This window comes from Pongo pygmaeus, chromosome 1, assembly GCF_028885625.2.
Source record: "Pongo pygmaeus isolate AG05252 chromosome 1, NHGRI_mPonPyg2-v2.0_pri, whole genome shotgun sequence".
Taxonomy (NCBI): domain Eukaryota; kingdom Metazoa; phylum Chordata; class Mammalia; order Primates; family Hominidae; genus Pongo; species Pongo pygmaeus.
This window is the reverse complement of record NC_072373.2, coordinates 194,580,097-194,602,756: the sequence shown is the minus strand read 5'-3', so window position 1 is coordinate 194,602,756 and position 22,660 is coordinate 194,580,097. Positions and strand designations below refer to the sequence as shown.

The following is a 22,660-nucleotide window of genomic DNA, read 5'->3' as shown; positions in this document are numbered from 1 at the left end:
CAAAATTCTGTCTCAAATAAATAAATAAATAAATAAGCTGGATGTGGTGGCACACACCTGGAATCCCAGCTACTTAGGAGGCTGAGGTGGGAGGATTGCTTGAGCCCAGGAGTTCGAGGCTACAGTGACCTATGATCATGTCACTGAACTCCAGACAGGGTAATAAAGTGAGACCCTGTCTCTAATAATGATAATAATAATGTTAGTAATAATGTTATAATAATAATGTAAATAATGTAATGTTATAATAATAATAATGTTAGTAATCTGGCCGGGTGCAGTGGTTCACACCTGTAATCCCAGCACTTTGGGAGGCTAAGGTGGGTAGATCGCTTGAGGTAAAGAGTTTGAGATCAGCCTGGCCAACATGGTAAAACCCTGTCTCTACTAAAAATACAGAAATTAGCTGGGCGTGATTGTGGGCGCCTGTAATCCCAGCTACTCAGGAGGCTGAGGCAGGAAAATCGCTTGAACCTGGGAGGCGGAGGTTGCAGTGATCTGAATTAGTGCCACTGCACTCCAGCCTGGGTGACAGAGCAAGACTTCGTCTCCAAAAATAATAATAATAAAAATAATGTTAGTAATCCTTATTACTATTACCTTATTTTCCTGTTCCTTCTCAATTTCTACTGATCTGCCAATAAGAAAACCCTCTGGGCCCCAACCACCCCAGGTTGGAGCCTGGGAGGTCCCGGATGGGACCCTCCTTTGGCCCCCCTTTCTGTCTGTCTGGCAAGCTGAAGGGAGGGATATGTGCACAGATGTGTGGTCCAGGATGTTCAGATAGTCTGGGGAGGAGGTGTGGTGCTGGTGAATTCCTGTTCCACCAAGGCCGGCCCTTCACTCCCCACATCTGCTGGAGGGCTGAACTCCGGCTTCTAAGATTCCTGGGAAGTCCTCCCCTCCGTCTAGCTCTCCCTCCTTCTTTTGAGTTGCCAGCAGCCTCTCCTCTCAGGCAGGGGTGATGGAGACCCCTCCTGCATCCCCCACCATTCTCCCTACCTCCACCCCAGGGGATCTCTTGGCCTCATCCTCAAAAATCCCAGCAATGCAGTGGAAATTAAAGTTACCTTAAATATTCTAATCTTATAACAATTTTGCTTCAATCAACATCTAAATGTGACCACATGTGTCTAGACCACCCAGCGGCCTAGTTGGTGTTGGGGGACAGAAGACAGAGGGCTGCTCTCAGACATGGGCCTGGCTCTGGGGGGCTTCCTGGGGAGAGGTCTGCTGGTCTTTGGGTCCTTCCCTCGGCTTTCTCCAGGCCTGCCCACACTGAGCCATCCTTCCCCTCTTCGCCTTCCCTTAGACAGCCCAGGGAGCCCCAGGCCTTATACTCTCTCCCTAACAACTTGGCTGGGGGAGGCCGGGGGGGCAGTGGGGCTCCACAGGCAATCAGAGGTCAGGGTTGGCTTCATAGGAGTCACACAAGTCTCCCCACTCCCGAGGGCCTGACTGAACACTCTCCTGGGTTGTCTTGGAATTCATAATAATTTCTGAACTAAGGGCTCCATGTTCATTTTGCACTGGGCCCCATAAAGTATATCCTGGTGGAGGGCTCCCCTGCACTCACACCTCTCTCTCTCTCTGTGAGTTCTCCCCACCCTGTACTCACAGTCAATACCCAGTCAAGGCTGGGTTCAGTGGCTCACATCTGTAATCCCAGCACTTTGGGAAGGGAAGGTAGAAGGATCGCTTCAGTCCAGTAGTTTGAGACCAGCCTGGGCAACAAAGTGAGACTCTGTCTCTACAAAAAATTAGTCCCAGCTATGGGGCAGGAGGACCACTTGAGCCTGAAGGGTTGAGGCTGCAGTGAGCTAGGATCGCACCACTGCCCTCCAGGCTGGGCAACAGAGCGAGACCCTGTCTCTAAAAAAATAATAAAATAAAAATTAAAAACATTTATTTATTTATTTTTGAGACGGAGTTTCACTCTTGTCACCCAGGCCGGAGTGCAATGGCGTGATCTCAGCTCACTGCAACCTCTGCCTCCCGGGTTCAAGCGATTCTCCTGCCTCAGCCTCCAGAGTAGCTGGGACTACAGGTGCGTGCCACTACACCCAGCAAATTTTTGTATTTTTAGTAGAGACAGGGTTTTGCCATGTTGGCCAGGTTGGTCTCAAACCCCTGACCTCAGGTGATCCACCCACCTTGCCCTCCCAAAGTGCTGGGATTCCAGGCGTGAGCCACTGCACCCAGCCAATAAACATTTATTGAGCACCTACTTTGTGCTGACAAGCTGTGCCAGATGCTTGGGGCTACAGTGAGGAACAACATAGACATGCCCTGATTTCACAAACTTACCTTCCTTACACATTCAGACATTCATATATCCATCCATGCAGTGGTTTTGCAAGATGTTCCCCAATAACAATCAAGCTAATCATAACTGCCAGTTAGGGAATACTCATCATATGCCATGAAATTTATATATATTATCTTGTTTCATCCTTAAAACAGCCAGCAAGGGCGGCATTATGATTCCCATTTTCCAGATGAAAAAAACTGAGGCTCAAAGGTCAAATCATTTGTCCAGTGTCACATAGCTAATAACTAGAAGAGCCAAGACTTGCCCTGTTTCTTCATTTTCAATCTCTCCTCCCGACCCCACATTGCATTCAGCTGCTTCCCCATGGGCAGAAGCTCCCAGCAGGTAGGGCTGAAGTCTAAGTCAGCTCCACGTCCCCAGCCCCTAACACGGAGCTACATTTTTGTTAAATGAAAGAATTCAGGCCAGGTGCAGTGGCTCACGCCTGTAATCCCAGCATTCGGGAAGCCGAGGAGGGTGGATCACGAGGTTAGGAGTTCAAGACCAGCCTGGCCAAGATGGTGAAACCCCATCTCTACTGAAAATACAGAAATTAGCCGGGTGCCTGGCCAAGATGGTGAAACCCCGTCTCTACTAAAAATACAAAAATTAGCCGGGCATGGTGGCAGGCGCCTGTACAGCTACTTGGGGGTGCTGAGGCAAAGAACTGCTTGAACCTGGAAGGCAGAGGTTGCAATGAGCTGAGATCGCGCCACTGCACTCCAGCGTGGGTAACAGAGCAGGACTCCATCTCAAAAAAAAAAAAAGAAAGAAAGAATTTGGCCGGGCGCGGTGGCTCATGCCTGTAATCCCAGCACTTTGGGAGGCCAAGGCGGGTGGATCACTTGAGGTCAGGAGTTCAAGACCAGCCTGGTCAACATGGTGAAACCCCATCTCTACTAAAAAAAATACAAAAATTGAGGCGGGGCACGGTGGCTCATGCCTGTAATCCCAGCACTTTGGGAAGCCTAGGCAAGCAGATCATTAGTTCAGAAGTTCGAGACCTGGCCTGGCCAATATGGTGAAACCCTCATCTCTACTAAAAATACAAAAATTAGCCAGGCATGGTGGCGCACGCCTGTAGTCCCAACTACTCAGGAGGCTGACGCAGAAGAATCGTTTGAACCCGGGAGGCGGAGTTTGCAGTGAGCCAAGATCGTGCCACTGCACTCCAGCCTGGGCAACAGAGCAAGACTCTATCTCAAAAAAAACAAAACAAAACACAAAAATTAGCTTGGCGTGGTGGCATACGCCTGTAGTCCCACCTGCTCAGGAAGCTGAGGCAGGAGAATCGCTTGAACCTGGGAGGCGGAGGTTGCAGTGAGCCGAGATTGCGGCACTGCGGCACTTCAGCAGCATGGGTGACAGAGCGAGACTCTGTCTCAAAAAAAAAAAAAAAAAAGAATTCACACACAGATACAGTCCCCAAGGAACACCAGGAAACAGGCAGACACTGAAACACAAAAACATACATACATAATGTGTAATGTACTGGATAAGAGCTTTGTGTTCAAGTCCTGACTATCTGGGTTCAAGTGATGAATCCACGGTGTACTAGCTGTGCTCCTCAGTCTCCTCATCTGCAGATAGTAGTAGAGCTGTGGTGAAGGCTAAATGAGAAATACATGTGAAGTGCTGGCATATCACATGACTAGCACTGGCACATGGCCACTCTGCAATAAAGATTAGCTATTGCTATGACTAACATTCATCCACATTCACTGGCAAATGTCTTCCTGCCCATGCGCACCACCCTCCCACCCCTCCTCTAGCCTAGCTCAGTCATAGATGCCCTCATGGTTGACAGTCCAGGCTCCCAGAGCCAAGAGGAAAGAGCAGCTGCTTCTCTGCATCCCCTGGGCTGTACCTGAGCCAGCCCATGTGAGCTCCTCACCAGCTCTGGGTTCCATCAGAGATGGCTTCCTGGAGGAGGCCTGGACCCAAGGTGGGTGAGGGAGCCAGGGCAAAGCAAGAGAGTGCTACTCTGTGTCCTGGCTACCTCCATTGTTCTTTACAACACCTTCTCCCCCAACCTCTGCTGCAGCGGCCTCCCTCCACCCCCTTCCCCTTTCCCACAGTAGAAATTTTCCTCTCTCCTCCTGCCAGAGTGTAAATTGCCCCCAGGAATGCACTGAGTCCCACCGCTCCCCTGGCAGTGGCCGGCGGCTGTCCTGGGGTCAGGCCTGGCCCTACATCAAAGGCTGGGGATCAGTAACAGCAGCTCCTTGCCTGCCACCAGCCTCCCCTCCTCTCTCCTACCCTCCCACCAGCCCTTTGGCTTCCAAAACACAGCACATGGTAGCACTTAAGCTCTGGGAGGACATTTTTCCTGCACCCCCACCCCCTACTAGCCACAATGAACTACTTGTTAGGAGACTAATTTTACTGAATGCAATTTCTGCTCCTGAGGCTTCTGTTGCCACCCGCTTCTTGGCCTTGGATGCCCAGTACAAATGTAGGGGAGGCCAACCCCCTAGGAGAAGGTGAAACCTGAATATGGAAATTTCACTGGTGTTGGAGGTCTGGGGCAGAAAGGGACAGTGTTACATCAGGGGAATGGGGCTGGTGCTCTGGCCTCCACTCAGGAAGTAAGGGAGGTTGATTAGGGGAGGGCTCAGAGGTAGCTTGTACACAACCCAGGAGGCCAGCATGAGAGTTTGAAGTATGTATGCGGCCAGACATCCTTGGCCAACGCTCTCTTCCAATGCCCTGGCTCCAGTAGGCAGGCGCTTAGCCTGGCAGCTATATGTAAGCTTTGCTTTCAGGTCCTGTAGGGGTTGCTGGAGGAGGGGGAGCACTTTCAGCCTCCCGTCAGCCTCTAAGATTTGCTCCATCAGGTGCATCTTCTAGCAAATTCTGAAAACCAGGGGTCCGGTGGTCACTCTGTGGGACAGTACAGTGGTGATTTGGAGACCCCTGGTGGCCAAAGGCTGAAGACTGAGACCTTTCCTTACAGCTCCACCCAGCCAGCCCCAGGCCTGAAGGCCACCAGCATCAACCCTCCAGCTCCAGAACTCTGCCATGAGTCAGCCTCTCCCATATAGCCAGACTCACCTGCCCCAACTTGTTGGGAGGGAATGGCCTAGCTTAGGGGGCTGTCTCAGCCTCACAGTCATAGTAAGAGAGGGATGTGTAATCTACAACCAATCAACGACATGGGTGGGGACCAGGAAGTTAGTTTGCTGGGGATTGCATGTTCCAAATACTTCTGCAGTCCCCAGCTCTTTCCTTCCCTCAGCCCCAATCGTGGGGCTGTAACTGGGAAAAGTCACTAAGGGAGTTTTGTTTCCACAGCTCCCTAATCCTGTAATGTTGCCCAAGTTTAACACTGGGAAAGGAAATATCCAAAACCTCACGGCATACAAACTGCTGCTCAAAAGTAGGCTGTGGTACCCAGAGGAGAGGAAGGGCGAAGGTCCCCCTGGAGAAGGGAAAGTGTGGTGTAGCTGACTTTTTTTGGCAGGGTTCAGACACTACATAAAGCTTTCCACATCTGCGTCCCAACATTCATTCCCTTAATCTCTTTCATTCATTCAGACTCTGGTGTGACTGGACTGAGATCCACATTGACTGCTAAGGACACAGTTGACCAAAATTGAGTCACTGCCCTGGGACCCCAAATTATAATATGGAGGGGGACATAAAGAGGCTCAGAGGATGTTCCTATATTTGGGGACATGAGACTGACCATCCCTCCTTGGTGGCCTAATCCAGCTAGAGCAGGTAAGTCCTTGCAAACTGCCCTTCTCAGTGGTGTCTCAAAACCCTGGTCCTACCCTTGCACAACGAAAACACATCTCAAGCACAATGCATCTAAAACTGACTCCCCCCATCTCATGCCTGCACACATACTTTAGGGAAGGCCTGGACCCCATTTCCCTCCAACAACCTGAGTGTCTAGACCTCAGGGCCTTAGGCTATCCCCAAGCAGTGCTACCAAATACAGCCTGACACAATCTCTGCTTCCTCCTTTTAAGAGCTATCACAAGCTCTCTAAGCCTGGGAGAAGGATCTGTGGGCCTGTTCCCTTTTTCCCCCACAGTGTTAACCAGGCAGTAAAAGAGAATCTTCATTAAGAGCATGGGTTTTGCCCTTTGGCCCAGCTTTGAACCCTAACTTTTCCACTTACTCACCATATGACCTGGGCAACTTGTGGCCTCCACTCTAAAAATGGAATTCTTGTGAGCTGGCTAATGCATGCAGTGTTCACTAGTGTCTTTCAAGTGGTAAGCACTCAATAAATAGCACCCCAACAACAGGGTTTATATGGCCTTTCTAGCCAAACCTTCCAACTTGGTGGCCAAGTGCCCAGGATAGTTCATTTTAGGTATGTCTGGAATAATGGTCTGCTTCTAGATTTTGCTGCACACACTAGAGCCAAAAGCGACTCTGAAGGGACTTCAGTTGCTTATACTGGCTCCCAGGTTTCCCAGATTCTCGTCTGTGGAGAGAAGCCACTGCTAAACCAAGTCAAAGAAAGACAGGGCCCATGAACCTACCTGGTCTCCTCACACCATTGTAACAAAACACCTGGGGATAAGCAGAAAGAAAACAGGACATGATTGGGATTTCACTCAAGAATGTGTCTTTATTGAATTTGTAAGAAAAAAGGATGTACCCTCTGTAAAAAGAGGAGATGTTGCCTCCAAACAGCAGGGAGGAATGAGACCTGGGTGGCTTCCCAGAAGTCAGTGTTTCCGGCATGACTGGCTCCTTTCCTGGCAAACACTACAATGTGTCACACTACAGCTAGCAATTCCTCCCCACTCCCTCCCAGCCCTTGCTCCCTCCACCCCACAACCCTATAGCCATTTGAGGCAAATGGCTTTCTAAAGGCCCAGGGATAGATGTGCCAGGCTTGCCTCTTAATGGGGTCAAAGTGAGTTTTGCTTTGGAAAAATTCAAACAGGAATGTAAAATGGTTTGAGCTCTTTCTAGTCCAACCAAGGGTGATTACATCCAGCCCCTCTCAAGGGAATGGGGGCAGAGACTGTCGCTCCTGAATGTGCACACATGGGGTAAATGGACTATATCGCAGTCTGCTCTTTATTTGAATGGAGAATGGAAACAGGTTATAAGAATATATAACATCCATGTTCAAGAGTCACTGAGTTCTGGAGGGCAGAGGGAGCACAGAGGCCTGCTGATTCCAACAGTGCTCCTGCTGGCTATCCTCGAGTCCTAGGGATGGTTATTCCTCTCCAGCTGGAAGATTGTCCTCAATCCGCCTGATGAATCTCATCCGTATTTCTGTCACACCGTCTCCTTTCAGGGTGTCCTGGACAAACTTGGCCTCCACAGCCATCTGGACCTGAGGGACAGCGGGAAAATGAAGGGGTAGCTGCCTGGCCACAGTCTCTAGGGAACCAGTGGGGATGGGGCATAACTGACTCATCCACAGCAGCCAAAAAATGGGGGCTGGTTTCCCACAAGGACAGGACTGACAGCGCCAACGTTCCGTTGCATAAGACAATGGCTCCAACCCTTAAGGAGAAACTTAGCAAAGAATACCCAAGAATGAGACTGTCACCAAATAAGCCTATCTGAGAATGGCTGTTCCTGGGCTTTGGGGACTGACAGCACCACCTTCCAGCCTGGTATGGAGGAGTATCACCATGTAAAGACGTCCGACTTGGATCCTACCTCAGCAGCATCACCATCTCAGGCAGTAAAGCGCTGGAGTAAGCCAAAGCCCTTTCTTTTCTCTCTTTCATTCATTTAAACACTTATCAAGTCCCTATTGCATTTCAGGTGTCCCAGAAGATAAAGAGTTGCACTCACCATCTCCAAAGCTCCCCGCAACACCCCACACAAGAGATTGGAATAAATAAGGGATGAGTGGTTATCAGGAAGTTCCACAAAGTCCACCAAAGGGTTATTTTCCAAAATGAGGGAGAATTCATCACCAGCTGGGCTCCAATTAGTAATGCTTGGAGTGATGCCCAAGTACATCTTGAACGCCACCTGTCAGGGGACACACAACAGCACTTTGGGGAAGAGCAGCAGGAACTGTACCATAGGGAAGGTGACAGAACTGGCAAAGGGGAATTAAGTGGCTCAGGAACAAACCTGTGGCCTCCGCAAGATGACACTTAGATACTCAGGGCAACAAAGGAGAAGCATCTGTACATGATGCTGCACCCCTCTCCTTCATGGCATCATACAATTTTGGCTGTCGCTTTGTTTTGTTTTGTTTTCCCAGAAACATTTTTCTTTCCTAGGCATCATACAAGTAAGCAACAACTCACTCAGTGTCTGCCTGTACTTCTCAGTGGAAGGGAGCACTGGTTTCTCAACACGGTAGCTGCCTGAGTGCAGAGGCCCTAACCCACTTCCCTGTCCTCTGTCTGTGCTACCTGAATGCACCTTCTTGAAAGTGAACACACATTACTGGGCAGAGAAAAAGTCCTACCCTATCCACCCTCCTAATTCCAAACTCTCACAAAGCTCTCTCCACTGTCAATCCTCTTTAGGATTTGGATATGACCAGCAAGCTTACAACAGAAAGACCAACTTTTAAGTAACTGACACCACAAAGTTATGGGTGCTATGTCATTTATTAATACTATAATAGATAGCACTAATACTAGTAGTAGTAAACATTTACTATATGCACAACACTATGCTAAACACTAGCATTTTACCTAAATGTTCATGTCCATTATTCATTTACTTCTCAAAACAGCCCTGGGGGTAGCTCTTATTTTCTTCACGTTAAAGATGAGGTAACTGGTGCCCGGCGCAGTGGCTCGTGCTTGTAATCCTAGCACTTTGGGAGGCCGAGGTGGGCAGATCACCTGAGGTCGGGAGTTCGAGACCAGCCTGACCAACATGGAGAAACCCCATCTCTACTAAAAATACAAAATTAAAATTAGCCGGGCCTGGTGGTGCATGCCTGTAATCGCAGCTACTCGGGAGGCTGAGGTGGGAGAATCATTTGAACCTGGGGGGCGGAGGGTGTGGTGAGCCGAGATCGTGCCATTGCACTCTAGCCTGGGCAACAAGAGCGAGACTCCACCTCAAAAAAAAAAAAAAGAAAAGAAAAGAAAAAAAGAAGATGAGGTCACTGGTAATTAAAGAAATTTAAAGTAACTTATCTAAAAACACAAAACTAGTAAGTACCAGAGCCAGGTTTGTGAGTCTGTATTCTTTTTTTTTTTTTTTTTTTTTTGAGATGGAGTCTTGCTCTGTTACCCAGGATGGAATGCAGTGATGTGATCTCAGCTCACTGCAACCTCCGCCTCCTGGGTTCAAGCAATTCTCTGCCTCAGCCTCCTGAGTACCTGGGATTACAGGTGCCCGCCACCACGCCCAGCAAACTTTTGTATTTTTAGTAGAGATGGGGTTTCACCATCTTGGCCAGGCTGGTCTTGAACTCCTGATCTTGTGATCCACCCGCCTTGGCCTCCCAAAGTGCTAGGACGTGAGCCACCACTACAGACGTGAGCCACCGCGCCCGACTGAGTCTGTATTCTTTACCCCCATGCTTACTCTGCTACACCTTCACAGTGGAAAAGCTCAGGCTTTGATTTCAGTGGGGCTTTAATCCACAGGGATTAAATAATTTATGCTATTCCCTAACAACCTGGAATGCTTTTTTGACCCAAAGAGCTGCCTAGCCAGTCTTTTGGGAGATTAAAGGCCTCTCTAAGGGAGACAGAAAGAGTGGTAAGCAGTGCCTCCCAGCAGCAATTCTTCAGCATGGACAGGTGGCCCAGAATAATGACCTTGGCAATGACATCCGCAGTTTCCCGAAAGTCATGGCACCTCCCGACATTTGACCGAGCCAAGAAATCTTCAATCAGCCGGACTCCAATGTTAAAGCCCCTGGGAAGGAAGTTAGAGAAGAGACTACAATGGAGTCTAAATGTCTTATGTTTGAACATAAGGTTGTTGGTGGTAAAGAGAAAATGGGGATAATCTCAAAAACATCCCAGTAAATGAGTTTAGTGAGAAATGTACCCAAAATGTTGGCTGAGAAAGAGAGAGAACCCTGTTTTAAGCTCTAAAGGACAATGTAGACTCAGTGTGCTGGGAGGCCCCATTTCTGTCTCTCCTGTGAAGGAGCTCACTCACATTTTGTCCAGCTGTTTATTCACATCTTCATCATTTTCATAGTCCTTGCATAGCTGGGTGACCAGGGCACCATAGGTCAGGGTGAAGAGCTCAGAGCTCTAAAAGAGATGCAAAAGGCAGTCAGGACCAAGCAGCACAAAAGAGAAAGTGTGGTGAGAGTCTGGATCAGCCTTGATGCAACTGTCAGGATTCCCTCTAACTGTGTCTGGAGGGAAAGAACATCATCCCCTTTGGAGGAGCCACGAAATTTGGCCTGCAAGGTCAAAGCAGCAGGGCTGCAGCCAGAACTACTGCAAAACGGGCTGTAAAAGGCACTTCATGCACTAAGCAATCACTCTTCCAACACACCAAGGTAGGCTTCTGCCAACCCAAGTCTCCACCACAGCTGTCAAGCCTAAGATCAGGTCACCAGAATCTGCTATGGGAGCAACAGTCATTCACTAGATGCTGTGAAACACCTGAAACAGACATTTACAAACTAATCTCTGTTGCTGGCAGGTATGACCAATGGCTTCCGCATGTCTTAGAATGTCCTGGCCTAGAGTAAACTGCACTACCAAGGCCCCTCCCAGGAGCAACAGAGGACCCAGGGGCCCAGTCCGTGGGGAAGGAAGTCCCAGACCAAGTTCATTGCACTGATGACAACCTCTTTCCAAAGTCACCAGCATGGAAGAAGATAATGTTCCTCTTAACACACAGCCAAAATATTTCCAGGAAAAGAGGCGACCCTTCAGAATCAACTGGTTTCTATTACAATAGCAGTTAAAATCACAGAAACTCTTTCTCACATAAAGAATTCTGGGGCCGGGAGCAGTGGCTCATGCCTGTAATCCCAGCACTTTGGGAGGCCAAGGTGGGTGGATCACGAGGTCAGGAGATTGAGACCATCCTGACTAACACAGTGAAACCCCATCTCTACTAAAAATACAAAAAATTAGCTGGGCATGGTGGCGGGTGCCTGTAGTCCCAGCTACTCGGGAGGCTGAGGCAGGAGAATCGCATGAACCCGGGAGGCGGAGCTTGCAGTGAGCCGAGATCGTGCCACTGCACTCCAGCCTGGGCGACGAGCGAGACTCCGTCAAAAAAAAAAAAGAATTCTGTCACTTATCTACCAAGAAATTGATTTAGAAGGTGAAATAAGTGACAAATACCAAGACTACAGAATGAAAGCAGCAGGCAGGGGGAAAGGCATTATCAGGGTTAAAGTGAGAAACATATTAACAGCACATCTGGACCAATGAATTAACTCAGAAATAAGGCTGAAAAATCAAGATAACCACCCACACTCTTCCTTCTGAATGGAGACTTGTCAGATTTGAAGCAAAGAACCTTCCTCTCTTCAAGTTTTCTGGGGAAGAAAGTCTAAGAAATGTAAAAGCCCAGGCTCTGAGGTTCCAATGCTCCTCATGCCATCCCCATGGCCTCATGATGGGGGCACTACAAGAATAATAATTTGAATGCCTTTTGCTTAAATACTGCGTTCTACTTGTATCTCATTATCTATCCCATGATAACACAGTAATCCAGGAAAGGCAGGAATTAATCCCACTTTAGAGACGAGGCAACTGAGACCCAGAATGGTTAAAGAATGTGCCCAAGGAGGCTGGGCGCGGTGGCTCACGCCTGTAATCCCAGCACTTTGGGAGTCCGAGGCAGGCAGATCACAAGGTCAAGAGATTGAGACCATCCTGGCTAACACAGTGAAACCCCGTCTCTACTAAAAATACAAAAATTAGCTGGGCATGGTGGCGCGTGCCTATAATCCCAGCTACTCAGGAGGCTGAGGCAGGAGAATCGCTAGAACCTGGGAGGAGGAGGTTGCAGTGAGCCGAGATCGCGTCACTGCACTCCAGCCTGGGCAACAGAGCAAGACTCCATCTCCAAAAAAAAAAAGAACGTGTCCAAGGACAAACAGCTAATTATTGCCAAAAGTAATTTGGGGAGAAAAAAAATCAAAGGTTTCCAAGCCAATGGTCAACCTATCCACTCTTCCCCACAACTGCAGTATTAATAAGCCCTCCTCAATAAAAACAAAAACAGAAGAAAAAAAAAACCAAAATACCCAAAAAACTTAGCTGCACTAGAGTCAAAGAAAATCAGTTTCAGGATCAGGAGGCCCTTTGAACTCAAATAAACAGTCAGATCAGTGTCTCCAAGAGACTATTTACCAAATATGGCAATTAAGGGGAAGCTGTTAAGGAGGGGAAGGATTTTTTTTTAGTAAAGTCAAGGGCTTGGCACTAGAATGGTTTGAGCATGAATGGATGGAAACAATCCAGCAGTTACCAGTCCAGAGAATTGGCACCACTGCATTAAATCAGGAGAGCTTTCATTCCATTATTAATGAGCCCTTGGATGGAGACTCCAAGAGCCTCAGGCCACCATGATGCCAAGTAACAAGCAAACCATGATGTTATCAAGCACCTTATACATGCAGCTACCTCCTATTTACCAATAAGAACAATCAAGGTCCTGGACAGATCTGTTGGTGGTCATGGAATCCATATACCTGGGATCTTGGAATGGGATCCCTGAGTTAGGCTCTCCATACCCTCTCTCGATTTGCAAGTCTATCTTCATCTTCAATTACAAACCAAGCCTCTGTGGAACTGAGTGACATAAATGTATAACTTAAAGGCCTTTATGCTTTAAAAATAGAAGGGAGGGCCAGGTGCAGTGGCTCATGCTGGTAATCCCGGCACTTTGGGAGGCTGAGGTGGGAGGATCACTTGAGCCCAGGAATTTGAGACCAGCCTGGGTAAATAGTGAGACTCCCAACTTTACAAAAAATTTTAAAAATCAGCCAGGCATGGTGTTGGATGCCTATAGTCTCAGCTACTCGGGAGGCTGAGGCAGGAGGATGGCTTGAGCCTGGGACGTCCAGCCTACAGTGAACCGTAATTGTACCACTGTACTCCTGCCTAGGTAAAAGACTGAGACCCTGTCTCAAAAAATAAAAATAAAAATAAATATAAACAAATAAAATAGGAGTGGGCTATGGTATAATGAAAAGAAATCACTGATTCAACATTTACTGTGTACCGGGCTATCTAACAGGAAGGGGAGAGACAATACAGCCAAGTAAAATACATGATTTACCAGATGGTGATAGGTGCTACGGAGAAAAATAAAGCACAGAAACAGATTAAGGGATATTTACATGAGTGTGTGTGTTGGGGGGGGTGGTTAATTTTAATTGAATAATCAGGGAAGGCCTCACTAAGGTGACATTTGGTAAGCCATGAAGATATCTGGATAGATAGCTGGTCTAGAAAAAATTCTAGGCACTAATTCTAAAGATCCTGAGGTACAAGTATGCCTGGTGTGTTTGAGAAACAGCGGGAGACTGTTGGCCTTAGAGAGGAGTAAGCAAGAGAGAACAGAAGAGGAAATCAGATAAGTGACAGGAGGTTGCAGAGTCTGAAGACCTGGGTTTTCAGCCCTTGTGACCTTTAAAACAAAAGTTTTCATGGGGTCATAAAGGTCAACCAGCCCAATCTCTTCACTGAACATAAGCACCACATCTCCACTACCACCAGAAACATGAATTGCTTCTGCAACACATCTATTTTTGTAACAGTTTCTCATAACAACCATGAGAGGTTAGCAGAACAAATATTATTCATCCCCATTTTACAGATGATGGGTTAAGTAACTGAGACTCAACAGCCTTCTTATAGTTGAGCATTATCCTGTAAAAAGCTTTGTTATCCTAAGCTGCTGCTTAATCTTCCTGAACATTACTTTTTCCCATCTGTAAAATGGTGACAACGTTACCTGCCTTTCAGAGTTACTGTGCAATTTCAATGAAATTCCAATCAGATAATGTTTGTGGAGCACCTGCTACACAGCAGGTACTCAAGAAATACATACTTATTTTCATTCTTAAACTGGTTCCATGTGGTGTGGTGCTAGAGCGCACCCTGAACTAGGTTCAAGGAGGGCAAGTACAGCACTTTGGGAGGCCGAGGCGGGCGGATCACCTGAGGTCAGGAGTTCGAGACGAGCCTGGCCAACACGGTGAAACCCCGTCTCTACTAAAAATACAAAAATTAGCCAGGCGTGGTGGTAGGCGCCTGTAATCCCAGCTACTTGGTAGGCTGTGGCAGGAGAATTGCTTGAACCCAGGAGGCAGGGGTTGTGGTAAGCCAAGATCATGCCACTGCACTCCAGCCTGGGAGACAAGAGCGAAACCCTGTCTCCAAAAAAAAAAAAAAAAAAAGGAGAGCAAGTAATAAAGAAGGAAGGAGATTTTGAATCAATATAAACAACTTTCTGGCTGGGCATGGTGGCTCATGCCTATAATCCCAGCACTTTGGGAGGCCGAGGCAGGGGTCGGAAGTGGTCACCTGAGCCCAGGAGTTTGAGACTGGCCTAGGAAACACAGTGAGACCCCATCTTTATAAAAAATAGAACAAATTAGCTGGGCATGGTGGTGCATGCCTGTAGTCCCAGCTACTTGGGAGGCTGAGGTGAGAGGATGGCTTGAGCCTGAGAAGTCAAGGCTGCAGTGAATTGTGATTACACCATTGCATTCCAGCCTGGACGACACAGCAAGATCCTGAAAGCCTGATCCTGAGTCTGGACTTGCTGCTTAACAACTATGAGTACTTAGGTAAATCAACTCACTGGGCTAAGCCTCAATCTTCTAACTCAAAAAAAGTAACAGTAAAACAATAAAATCTGTCATGCCATTCACAGGGTTGCTGGTAGGATCTAGTAAGATAATGGACTTGAATGTGCTTTGCAGATAAGATACCACAGGATTTATAGCAGCTATGCTAACATGATCTCCAAGTACTTCAGGCACAACCTGAACAAAGTAAATGAAACCAGCTCTACGGTCAGGTGAGACACCACTTGACAGTTTCCAGGAGGCCTTTCTTCCGGTTAGTGCCCCAAACAAAATGTCAAATCTCCTTAAGGAGGCTGATCTTTTTTTTTTTTTTTTTTTTTTGAGACGGAGTCTCCCTCTGTCTCACAGGATGGAGTGCAGTAGCGCAATCTTGACTCACTGCAAGCTCCGCCTCCTGGGTTCATGCCATTCTCCTGCCTCAGCCTCCAGAGTAGCTGGGACTATAGGCGCCCACCACCACACCCGGCTAATTTTTGTATTTTTTTTTTTAAGTAGAGATGGGGTTTCACCGTGTTAGCCAGGATGGTCTCAATCTCCTGACTTTGTGATCCGCCCGCCTCCACCTCCCAAAGTGCAGGGACTACAGGTGTGAGCCACCATGCCCGGCCAGGAGGCTGATCCTTAGAGCCAATGCTCCAAGACTCATACTATTTTTGTCAAAATAGGTAATCCAGTGTGAATCCCCTCTAGCAGCTGGAGGAGGATCAATAGCAAGACTAAATCCAGCCAACTCTCTTACCCTCCAGCCTTCTGTCATGGAGACTCTAAGTGCTACTACTTAAGTAATAGCTCACCTGAGCTCAGGGGAATAGACACTGGGTTGGGTCACAGTAAGCCAACACAAAAGAAGGGCAGGTCTCATTGTCCACGGGATTCCAGAGCCATCCCCCGTACAGGCACACGAAGGCTGCTAGCTTTACTAATAACACATCTAGAGGACACTTATTGAGTGTCAACTGTGTTCTGAGCACACCATTACACTGCTAGCTTTACATGCATTCTCTCAATCCTCAGAACAACCCTATAATATAGGTACTATTATTACTTCATTTCTTTATTTTTGTTTTGAGACAGAGTCTCGCACTTTCACCCAGGCTGGAGTGCAGTAGCGCGACCTCGGTTCACTGCAAGCTCCGCCTCCCGGGTTTACGCTATTATCCTGCCTCAGCCTCCGAGTAGCTGGGACTACAGGCGCCCGCCACCACGCCCGGCTAACTTTTTTTTTTTGTATTTTTAGTAGAGACGGGGTTTCACTGTGTTAGCCAGGATGGTCTCAATCTCCTGACCTCGTGATCCACCCGCCTCGGCCTCCCAAAGTGCTGGGATTACAGGCGTGAGCCACAGCACCCGGCCTTTTTATTTATTATTTTGAGATGGAGTGTCGCTCTGTCGCCAGGCTGGAGTGCCATGGCACCATTTCAGATCACTGCAATCTCCGCCTCCCGGGTTCAAGCGATTGATTCTCTTGCCTCAGCCTCCCAAGTAGCTGGGACTACAGGCGTGCACCACCACACCCAGCTAATTTTTGTATTTTTAGTAGAGATAGGGTTTCACCATGTTGGCCAGGATGGTCTCGGTCTTTTTTTTTTTTTTGAGATGGAGTCTCACTCTGTCACCCAGGCTAGAGTGCAGTGGTGCAATCTCAGCTCACTGCAAGCTCCGCCTCCCGGGTTCACGCCATTCTCCTGCCTCAGCCTCCTGAGTAGCTGGGACTACAGACGCCCGCCACCGCGCCCAGCTAATTTTTTGTATTTTTAGTAGAGACGGGGTTTCACCCTGGTCTCCATCTCCTGACCTCGTGATCCGCCCGCCTTAGCCTCCCAAAGTGCTGGGATTACAGGCATGAGCCACTGCACCCAGCCTACTTCATTTAAAAAAAAAAAAAAAAAAAAAGATGATTTAAGCTGATGCTAGAACAATGAACAAACTTGCCCGAGGTAACATGGCAAGTGGTGGAACCAGAACTCAGGTGCAGGCGGTACTACACCTCTGTATGGCATACATTTCTGTTTATTTTTCCACTGCTAGAAGATACACAGTATATATGGTATACATTTCTGTCTCCCTCACACAGTATGTGTTTCTCAAAGTTAGGGACTAGGACTTCATCCTTGCATCTCCCACAGCATCTAGCACAGAGCTCTGCATATAGTTGGGGCTAAGGAAAAGTTTATTGGACAAAAGGGCTGTTTCTGTTTGCACAGACTAAAATCTAGTTACTTGGGCATATTAACAATTTAGGTCGCTCTTGAGCCGTTTGCTTGAGGCTACTCCTGCTCTATGGAGTTACTTTCATTTCAATAAATCTGTGCTTTTGGTGCTTCAAGAAACAAAAAACGAAGGCTGGGTGCAGTGGCTCATACCTGTAATCCCAGCACTGTGAAAGGCTGAGGTGGAGAGATCACTTGAGGTCAGGAGTTTGAGACCAACCTGGGAATACAAAAATTAGCCGGGCATAGTGGTGGGTGCCTGTAATCCTAGCTACTCGGGAGGCTGAGGCAGGAGAATCTTTTGAACCTAGGAGGTGGAGGCTGCAGTGAGCTGAGATCGGGCCACTGCACTCCAGCCTAGGTGACAGAGCAAGACTCTCTCAAAACACAAAACAAAACAATTAGGTCTTGGAAAGCTTAAATGGAACACAAATGCAATCCCAGTAATTTGTGAGGCAGAGTTGGAGGGACTGCTTCAGCCCAGGAGTTCGAGACCTCGAGACCAACCTGGCAACACAGGGAGACCCCTAGCTCTACCAAAAACAAAAAAAAATTAGCCAGGCATGGTGGTGCACACCTATAGTACCAGCTACTTGGGAGGCTGAGGCAGGAGGACTGCTTGAACTTGGGAGGTCAGGCTGGATGAGCCTCAAACATGCCACTGCACTCCAGCCTGGGTATATCATTTAAAATTAAATAGTGCTATGAAGACAACCAGCATAGAGTTAGAGATTAGAGAATTAGGCAGGTAATCAGGAGAAGGCCTCTCAAAGGAGGTGACATTTGAGTAACTATGAATGAAGCCAGGAGTGGGCTAAGTGACTATCTAGAGGGAGGGAGTTCCAAGAGCCTTGAGGGCAGGAGTATGCTGCTGCCCCTCTCTAATTACCTTACTTCACTGAAACGAAGAATACTGGGGGTTGGGGGTAGAGTCTGCAGGTTTTTGTTAAAGATTTCAATATTGATTTCAGGTTTAAAAAATGGATAAAATGAGAGCAAAGCACAAAAACTAACCAGGAAGACCTCTACTCATCTCATAAGAAAAGGAGAAAGAAACATTTACCATGCCCTTCACATTTTACACCATCCCATTTAATATTAGGTAGACATTACTATCCCCATTTTATAGATAAAGAAATTGAAGATCAATCAAGTAAGTCAGAATTCCAACCAAGGTCCATGTGTTTCCCCTTACCTGACATTGTTTCCTAACAAAATATTCTCGTCTTTTGGCCAGGCGCGGTGGCTCACCCCTGTAATCCCAGCACTTTGGGAGCCCGAACAGGCAGATCACTTAAGGCCACGAGTTCGAGACCAGGCTGGCCAACATGGTGAAACCCCGTCTCTACTAAAAATACAAAAATTGGCCGGGCGCGGTGGCTCACGCCTGTAATCCCAGCACTTTGGGAGGCCGAGGCAGGCGGATTACCTGAGGTCAGGAGTTCGAGACCAGCCTGGCCAACATGGTGAAACCCCACCTCTACTAAAAATACAAAAATTAGCCAGGCGTGGTGGTGGGCACCTGTAATCCCAGCTACTCGGGAGGCTGAGGCAGGAGAACTGCTTGAACCTGGGAGGCAGAGGTTGCAGTGAGCCAAGTTAGTGCTACTGCACTCCAGCCTGGATGACAGAGCGAGACGTCGTCTGGGGGCGGGGGGAGGGAGGGAAGAAAAAAAGAAAAATGACCTAAGTCTGCAGCCCCAACCCCTAGTCCAACTTTATAGGACCATATGGTGTCCAAACCACTCCCTGGGAAAGAAGGGAGCCACCCATTCCATTATAGGGGCACCCACTCACTGCTTACTCTGGCCCATCTCTTATCCCATTGAATAAAACGTTCCTTTCTGGCACGACCAGTATCTGAACATCTCTCACAATACCCACGCCACAGTACGAAACACTGTAGCCTAAGAGTAAAGCCTAACAGTCCGAAGCATTAGCTTTGGAGTTAAACACGGGTCCAAATCCTAACTTCCCAGGTGTAAATGTGGGCAAATTACGTAAGCTCTCCAAGCTGTAAAACGGCAATCATGTTATCCACCTGATAGGGGCTACTCTGCAGATTAACTGAGATGCTGTAACGTGCGTGGCCCGGTGCCCAACACACAGTAAGAGAGCAGTAAGTGGCAGTTACTGGTATTTATTACCGTCGTTGTTGTTGGCTTAGGACAGAGCTGCACTCAGGCCTTGGGGGCGGGGTCTCCACGGGAAAGGGGTCTCCTCCGGGGAACTTCTCCGACGGTCCCCTCACCTGCCTGGAACGCCCCTGGAGTGACCCAGCAAGAAGCTTCCCCTTGCCAGAGCTCACAGGAAGGCCCTTTTCCAAACGCGCCTCGCGCTCGGCGCCGGGCCCCTTCCCTGTACGCCTCAATTTCGCCCCGCCCGCCGAGGTCACGCGCTCCAAGTTACCATTTTCTTGCTCTCGGTGCCACGGTTCGCCTGCCTCGACATGGTGCCGGCCGCCCCGCCCCACTCGCCTAGCCACCGGTTAGCTCGGCGACCCCTGCAGACGCCGCTAGCCTAGCCGCTAACCCTCAGCCCACAAGACCGACCGGCACTGACTCTGCGTCTGCGCGGCCTTCCGCGGGGCACCACGGGACTAGTGGTCCCGCCGACGTGAGCAACTCCTGCCCAACAAGCGTCAGACTACAACACCCAACAGCCCCTTTGGCAGCACCGCCTCTTAACGCAGTCAACTACAACTCCCGGAGTGCTCCGCGCGCGCCTGCCTGGTAGAGCCCAGCTTGCCCTGGGCAGCATCCCAGCCGCTGGGTGGCGTCCGCAGCCTTCGGTAATCCTGGGTCATACACACGCTTCCCCCTTGTCCCCCTCCCCCCCCTCCCCCCTCGCCTGGCTCAGAGATGATGCTCCGCAAATTCCTCTCTCGCCGGGGTTGGTCTTGGAAAGTCCCTCTTTCGAGCTAGCGTCTTCCGCTGTTGCGATTCGGCTCCAGAAGCTCCCAAGATGTCCCAGAAAACTAGCAATGACTCACACAGAATTGGCTTCTTCATTAGAAAAATATTTAATGACCTACTATGTGCCAAGCATTTCGCTAGTGTCTTTCTCTTCAGACTGCCATCTGTTCCCAAACCCTAAATGATACCAGCACCTGCATTCTACCACCTGTGGCCTCGTGATGGAATATCCAATCTTTTAGATAAAGTTGAAGTTACTTTCTCCCCCTCCCTTCCCCTAGAACAGCTACACTGCCTGGTTCCCAGAAAACAAAGATCACTAACTGTCGTGGCCGTCAGTTCTGAGTTCTAATCCCAGCGTTGCCATTTTAGGCAAGTTGCTAAATCTCTCTCAGTTGTTGTAAAGATTGGTGAGCCACGCATGCCCAGCACTTGGGCGCATAAAAGGCATAAAAGAAACGTGTATTCCCTTCCAGCCACCCTCCAAAAACAAGCCAACAAACAGGCACCAGAAACACGAAGGGAATGTGCTGGCTGAACCCTCACCCATCACCAAGGGGAAGTCTATAGTCCCTGACCACAGCTCTTTGGTTTCAGCTCCAGTGGTCTCTCAGCTGGTCAACTCTGAGGAAGCTGGGCTGGGGGGTCCCTGAGCACTCTCTGTTCACTTAGGCCTGGTAGCCTGACTGTAGCAGCTGCATTCTGGCCCCTAGCCCTCACCATGACAACCAGCCTGTCCAGACATGAGCCAGCCAGGCTAGGGAGGGCTGGGGGGCCACTCAGGCTGCAGGCTGATGCCCAGGGTTCCCCCAGTCCCTCCCTCAGGGTGCAGGACCAATCATTATTATACCCTTTTCCCCAGACATTCTGTTTCCTCCCTAGAGGCAGTGACCCCTCACTCTCCATCCTGTGTAATGCCACAGGGGAGGGAGCCAAGGGCCGAGGGCTCTGGGAAGGAACTTGAGGGTTGGTTGGGGTTGGGGGAGGAAAGCAGGGGTCAACTAGCCCCCAAGGGCCAGCTCAGCTAGAGAAGAGCCCTCTGCATTCCCAGGACAGAGGACAGCTGAGGTGAAAGCTGCAGTTGGCCAGCCGGTCTGTCGGTCTGGGCTCCTCCCTGCCGGCTGCCCTTGGCTGCCCACAGAAACCTGAGTCACACTCACAGCCAGCCACCCGACCCCACCCTGCCTGCTGTCAAGCAGGGCGGTTCTAGAGAGACTGGAGGTGGAGCCTTTCCCTGCCTGTCCAACAGCCTCTGAGATTTTGCCTCTCTCTGCCTGGGATTCCTCCTCTTGGCGTCTCTTTCTCTTTGGGACTTGCAGTGTCATTAGTCCTGAATTAACAGTGGGGGTGGGGACCATCTCAGGTTGATCTATATGATCCCCTCCTCACTCAGATAGGTTCTTAAAGGCTTCTTAGGCCAAGCACAGTGGCTCATGCCAGTAACCCCAGCACATTGGGAGGCAAAGGCAGGAGGAACACTTTAGCCCAGGAGTTTGAGACCAGCCTGGGCAACATAGTGAGACCCCCATCTCCATAAAAAATAATTTTTAAAAAGGCAATTGTGTTATGAAATAGCCACTGTTTTGTTTATTTACTTTTTTAACAAAAATAAATAAAATTAAAAAAAAAAAAAACAGCTGAGCATTGTGGCATGCACCTGTGGCCCCCAGCTACTAGGAAGGTTAAGGTGGGAAGATTGCTTGAGCCCAGGAGGTGGAGGGTGCAGTGAGCCATGTTTGCACTACTGCACTCCAGCCTGGGTTACAGAACTGAAACCTTGTCTCAAAACAACAACAACAAAACTCCTTAGACAGCTGTTCCAAGGATTCTCAGTAAGGTTTCCATCATTCCCAAATCCCAACCCTCCTTACCACTTCTAGGGGCCAGGACATTTTGGAACACCAGATGTCACCTCACCACCCTCTTCTCCTTCTCCCTAGAAAACAACACAAGGGATAGCTTTCTGTTCCTATCAGGGGCTCTAGACAAAGACTCTCTCCTGGGAACCCAAAGGGTTGAACCTATTTAGTCCTGTATCTGAGTTCCCCGCCTCCCCAAGAGCTGGAGGGGGAGGGGCAGCTGGCATCACCAGCCCCAGGGAGTGGGCCCTGGGGGCTGAGGCCCCCCAGGAAGGCCGGTGCTGGTTAGAGACCCCTTGTTGCTGCAGTCCCTTGAGGCTGGGGCAGTGCCTTGAGGCTGGGGTGGGAGTGAGAATGTGGTGCCTATTCTCTCCTCTGGCCCCACTGTGAGGCCCCTCCCACTTCCTGCAGTAATTTGTGGGTGTGGGATCAGCATCCAGGGCCTCAGTTCTGAGAGATTTGTTAACTTTCTTAACTCTCCCAGTGATTTCCTTCATCTCTCCATCAGGTTCATCCTGGATCCTGCCCCACCAAACTAGGAGGCTGAAGATACCTTGCCTTTCTTCCCCTAGGGGAAACAGGATGGAAACATATTTCTTTTTCTTTTTTTTTTTTTTCTCCTTTATTTTTGAGAGAGTCTTGCTCCGTCCCCC

At 49.0% G+C, this 22,660-nt stretch overlaps 1 protein-coding gene across 3 annotated transcripts; it reads right to left on the bottom strand.

The window, feature by feature from the left end:
* Window positions 1-6,879: 6,879 nt before the first annotated feature.
* On the bottom strand, window positions 6,880-19,938 carry TRAPPC3 (trafficking protein particle complex subunit 3). Of its 3 annotated transcripts, none has more exons than XM_054495931.1 (5): window positions 19,643-19,938; window positions 10,388-10,485; window positions 10,039-10,138; window positions 8,093-8,275; window positions 6,880-7,622 (listed from the first exon to the last, which is right to left on the bottom strand). In XM_054495931.1, exons 1-5 carry the CDS (start codon window positions 19,682-19,684, stop codon window positions 7,503-7,505), a joined length of 543 nt encoding a protein of 180 aa, XP_054351906.1. In that variant the 5' UTR covers window positions 19,685-19,938; the 3' UTR covers window positions 6,880-7,502. The 3 variants fall into 3 exon arrangements, with proteins under 3 accessions (XP_054351906.1, XP_054351898.1, XP_054351917.1); XM_054495923.2 differs by having other exon boundaries at window positions 10,039-10,162; window positions 19,643-19,902; XM_054495942.2 differs by lacking the exon at window positions 19,643-19,938 and adding an exon at window positions 19,381-19,611.
* Window positions 19,939-22,660: the final 2,722 nt, after the last annotated feature.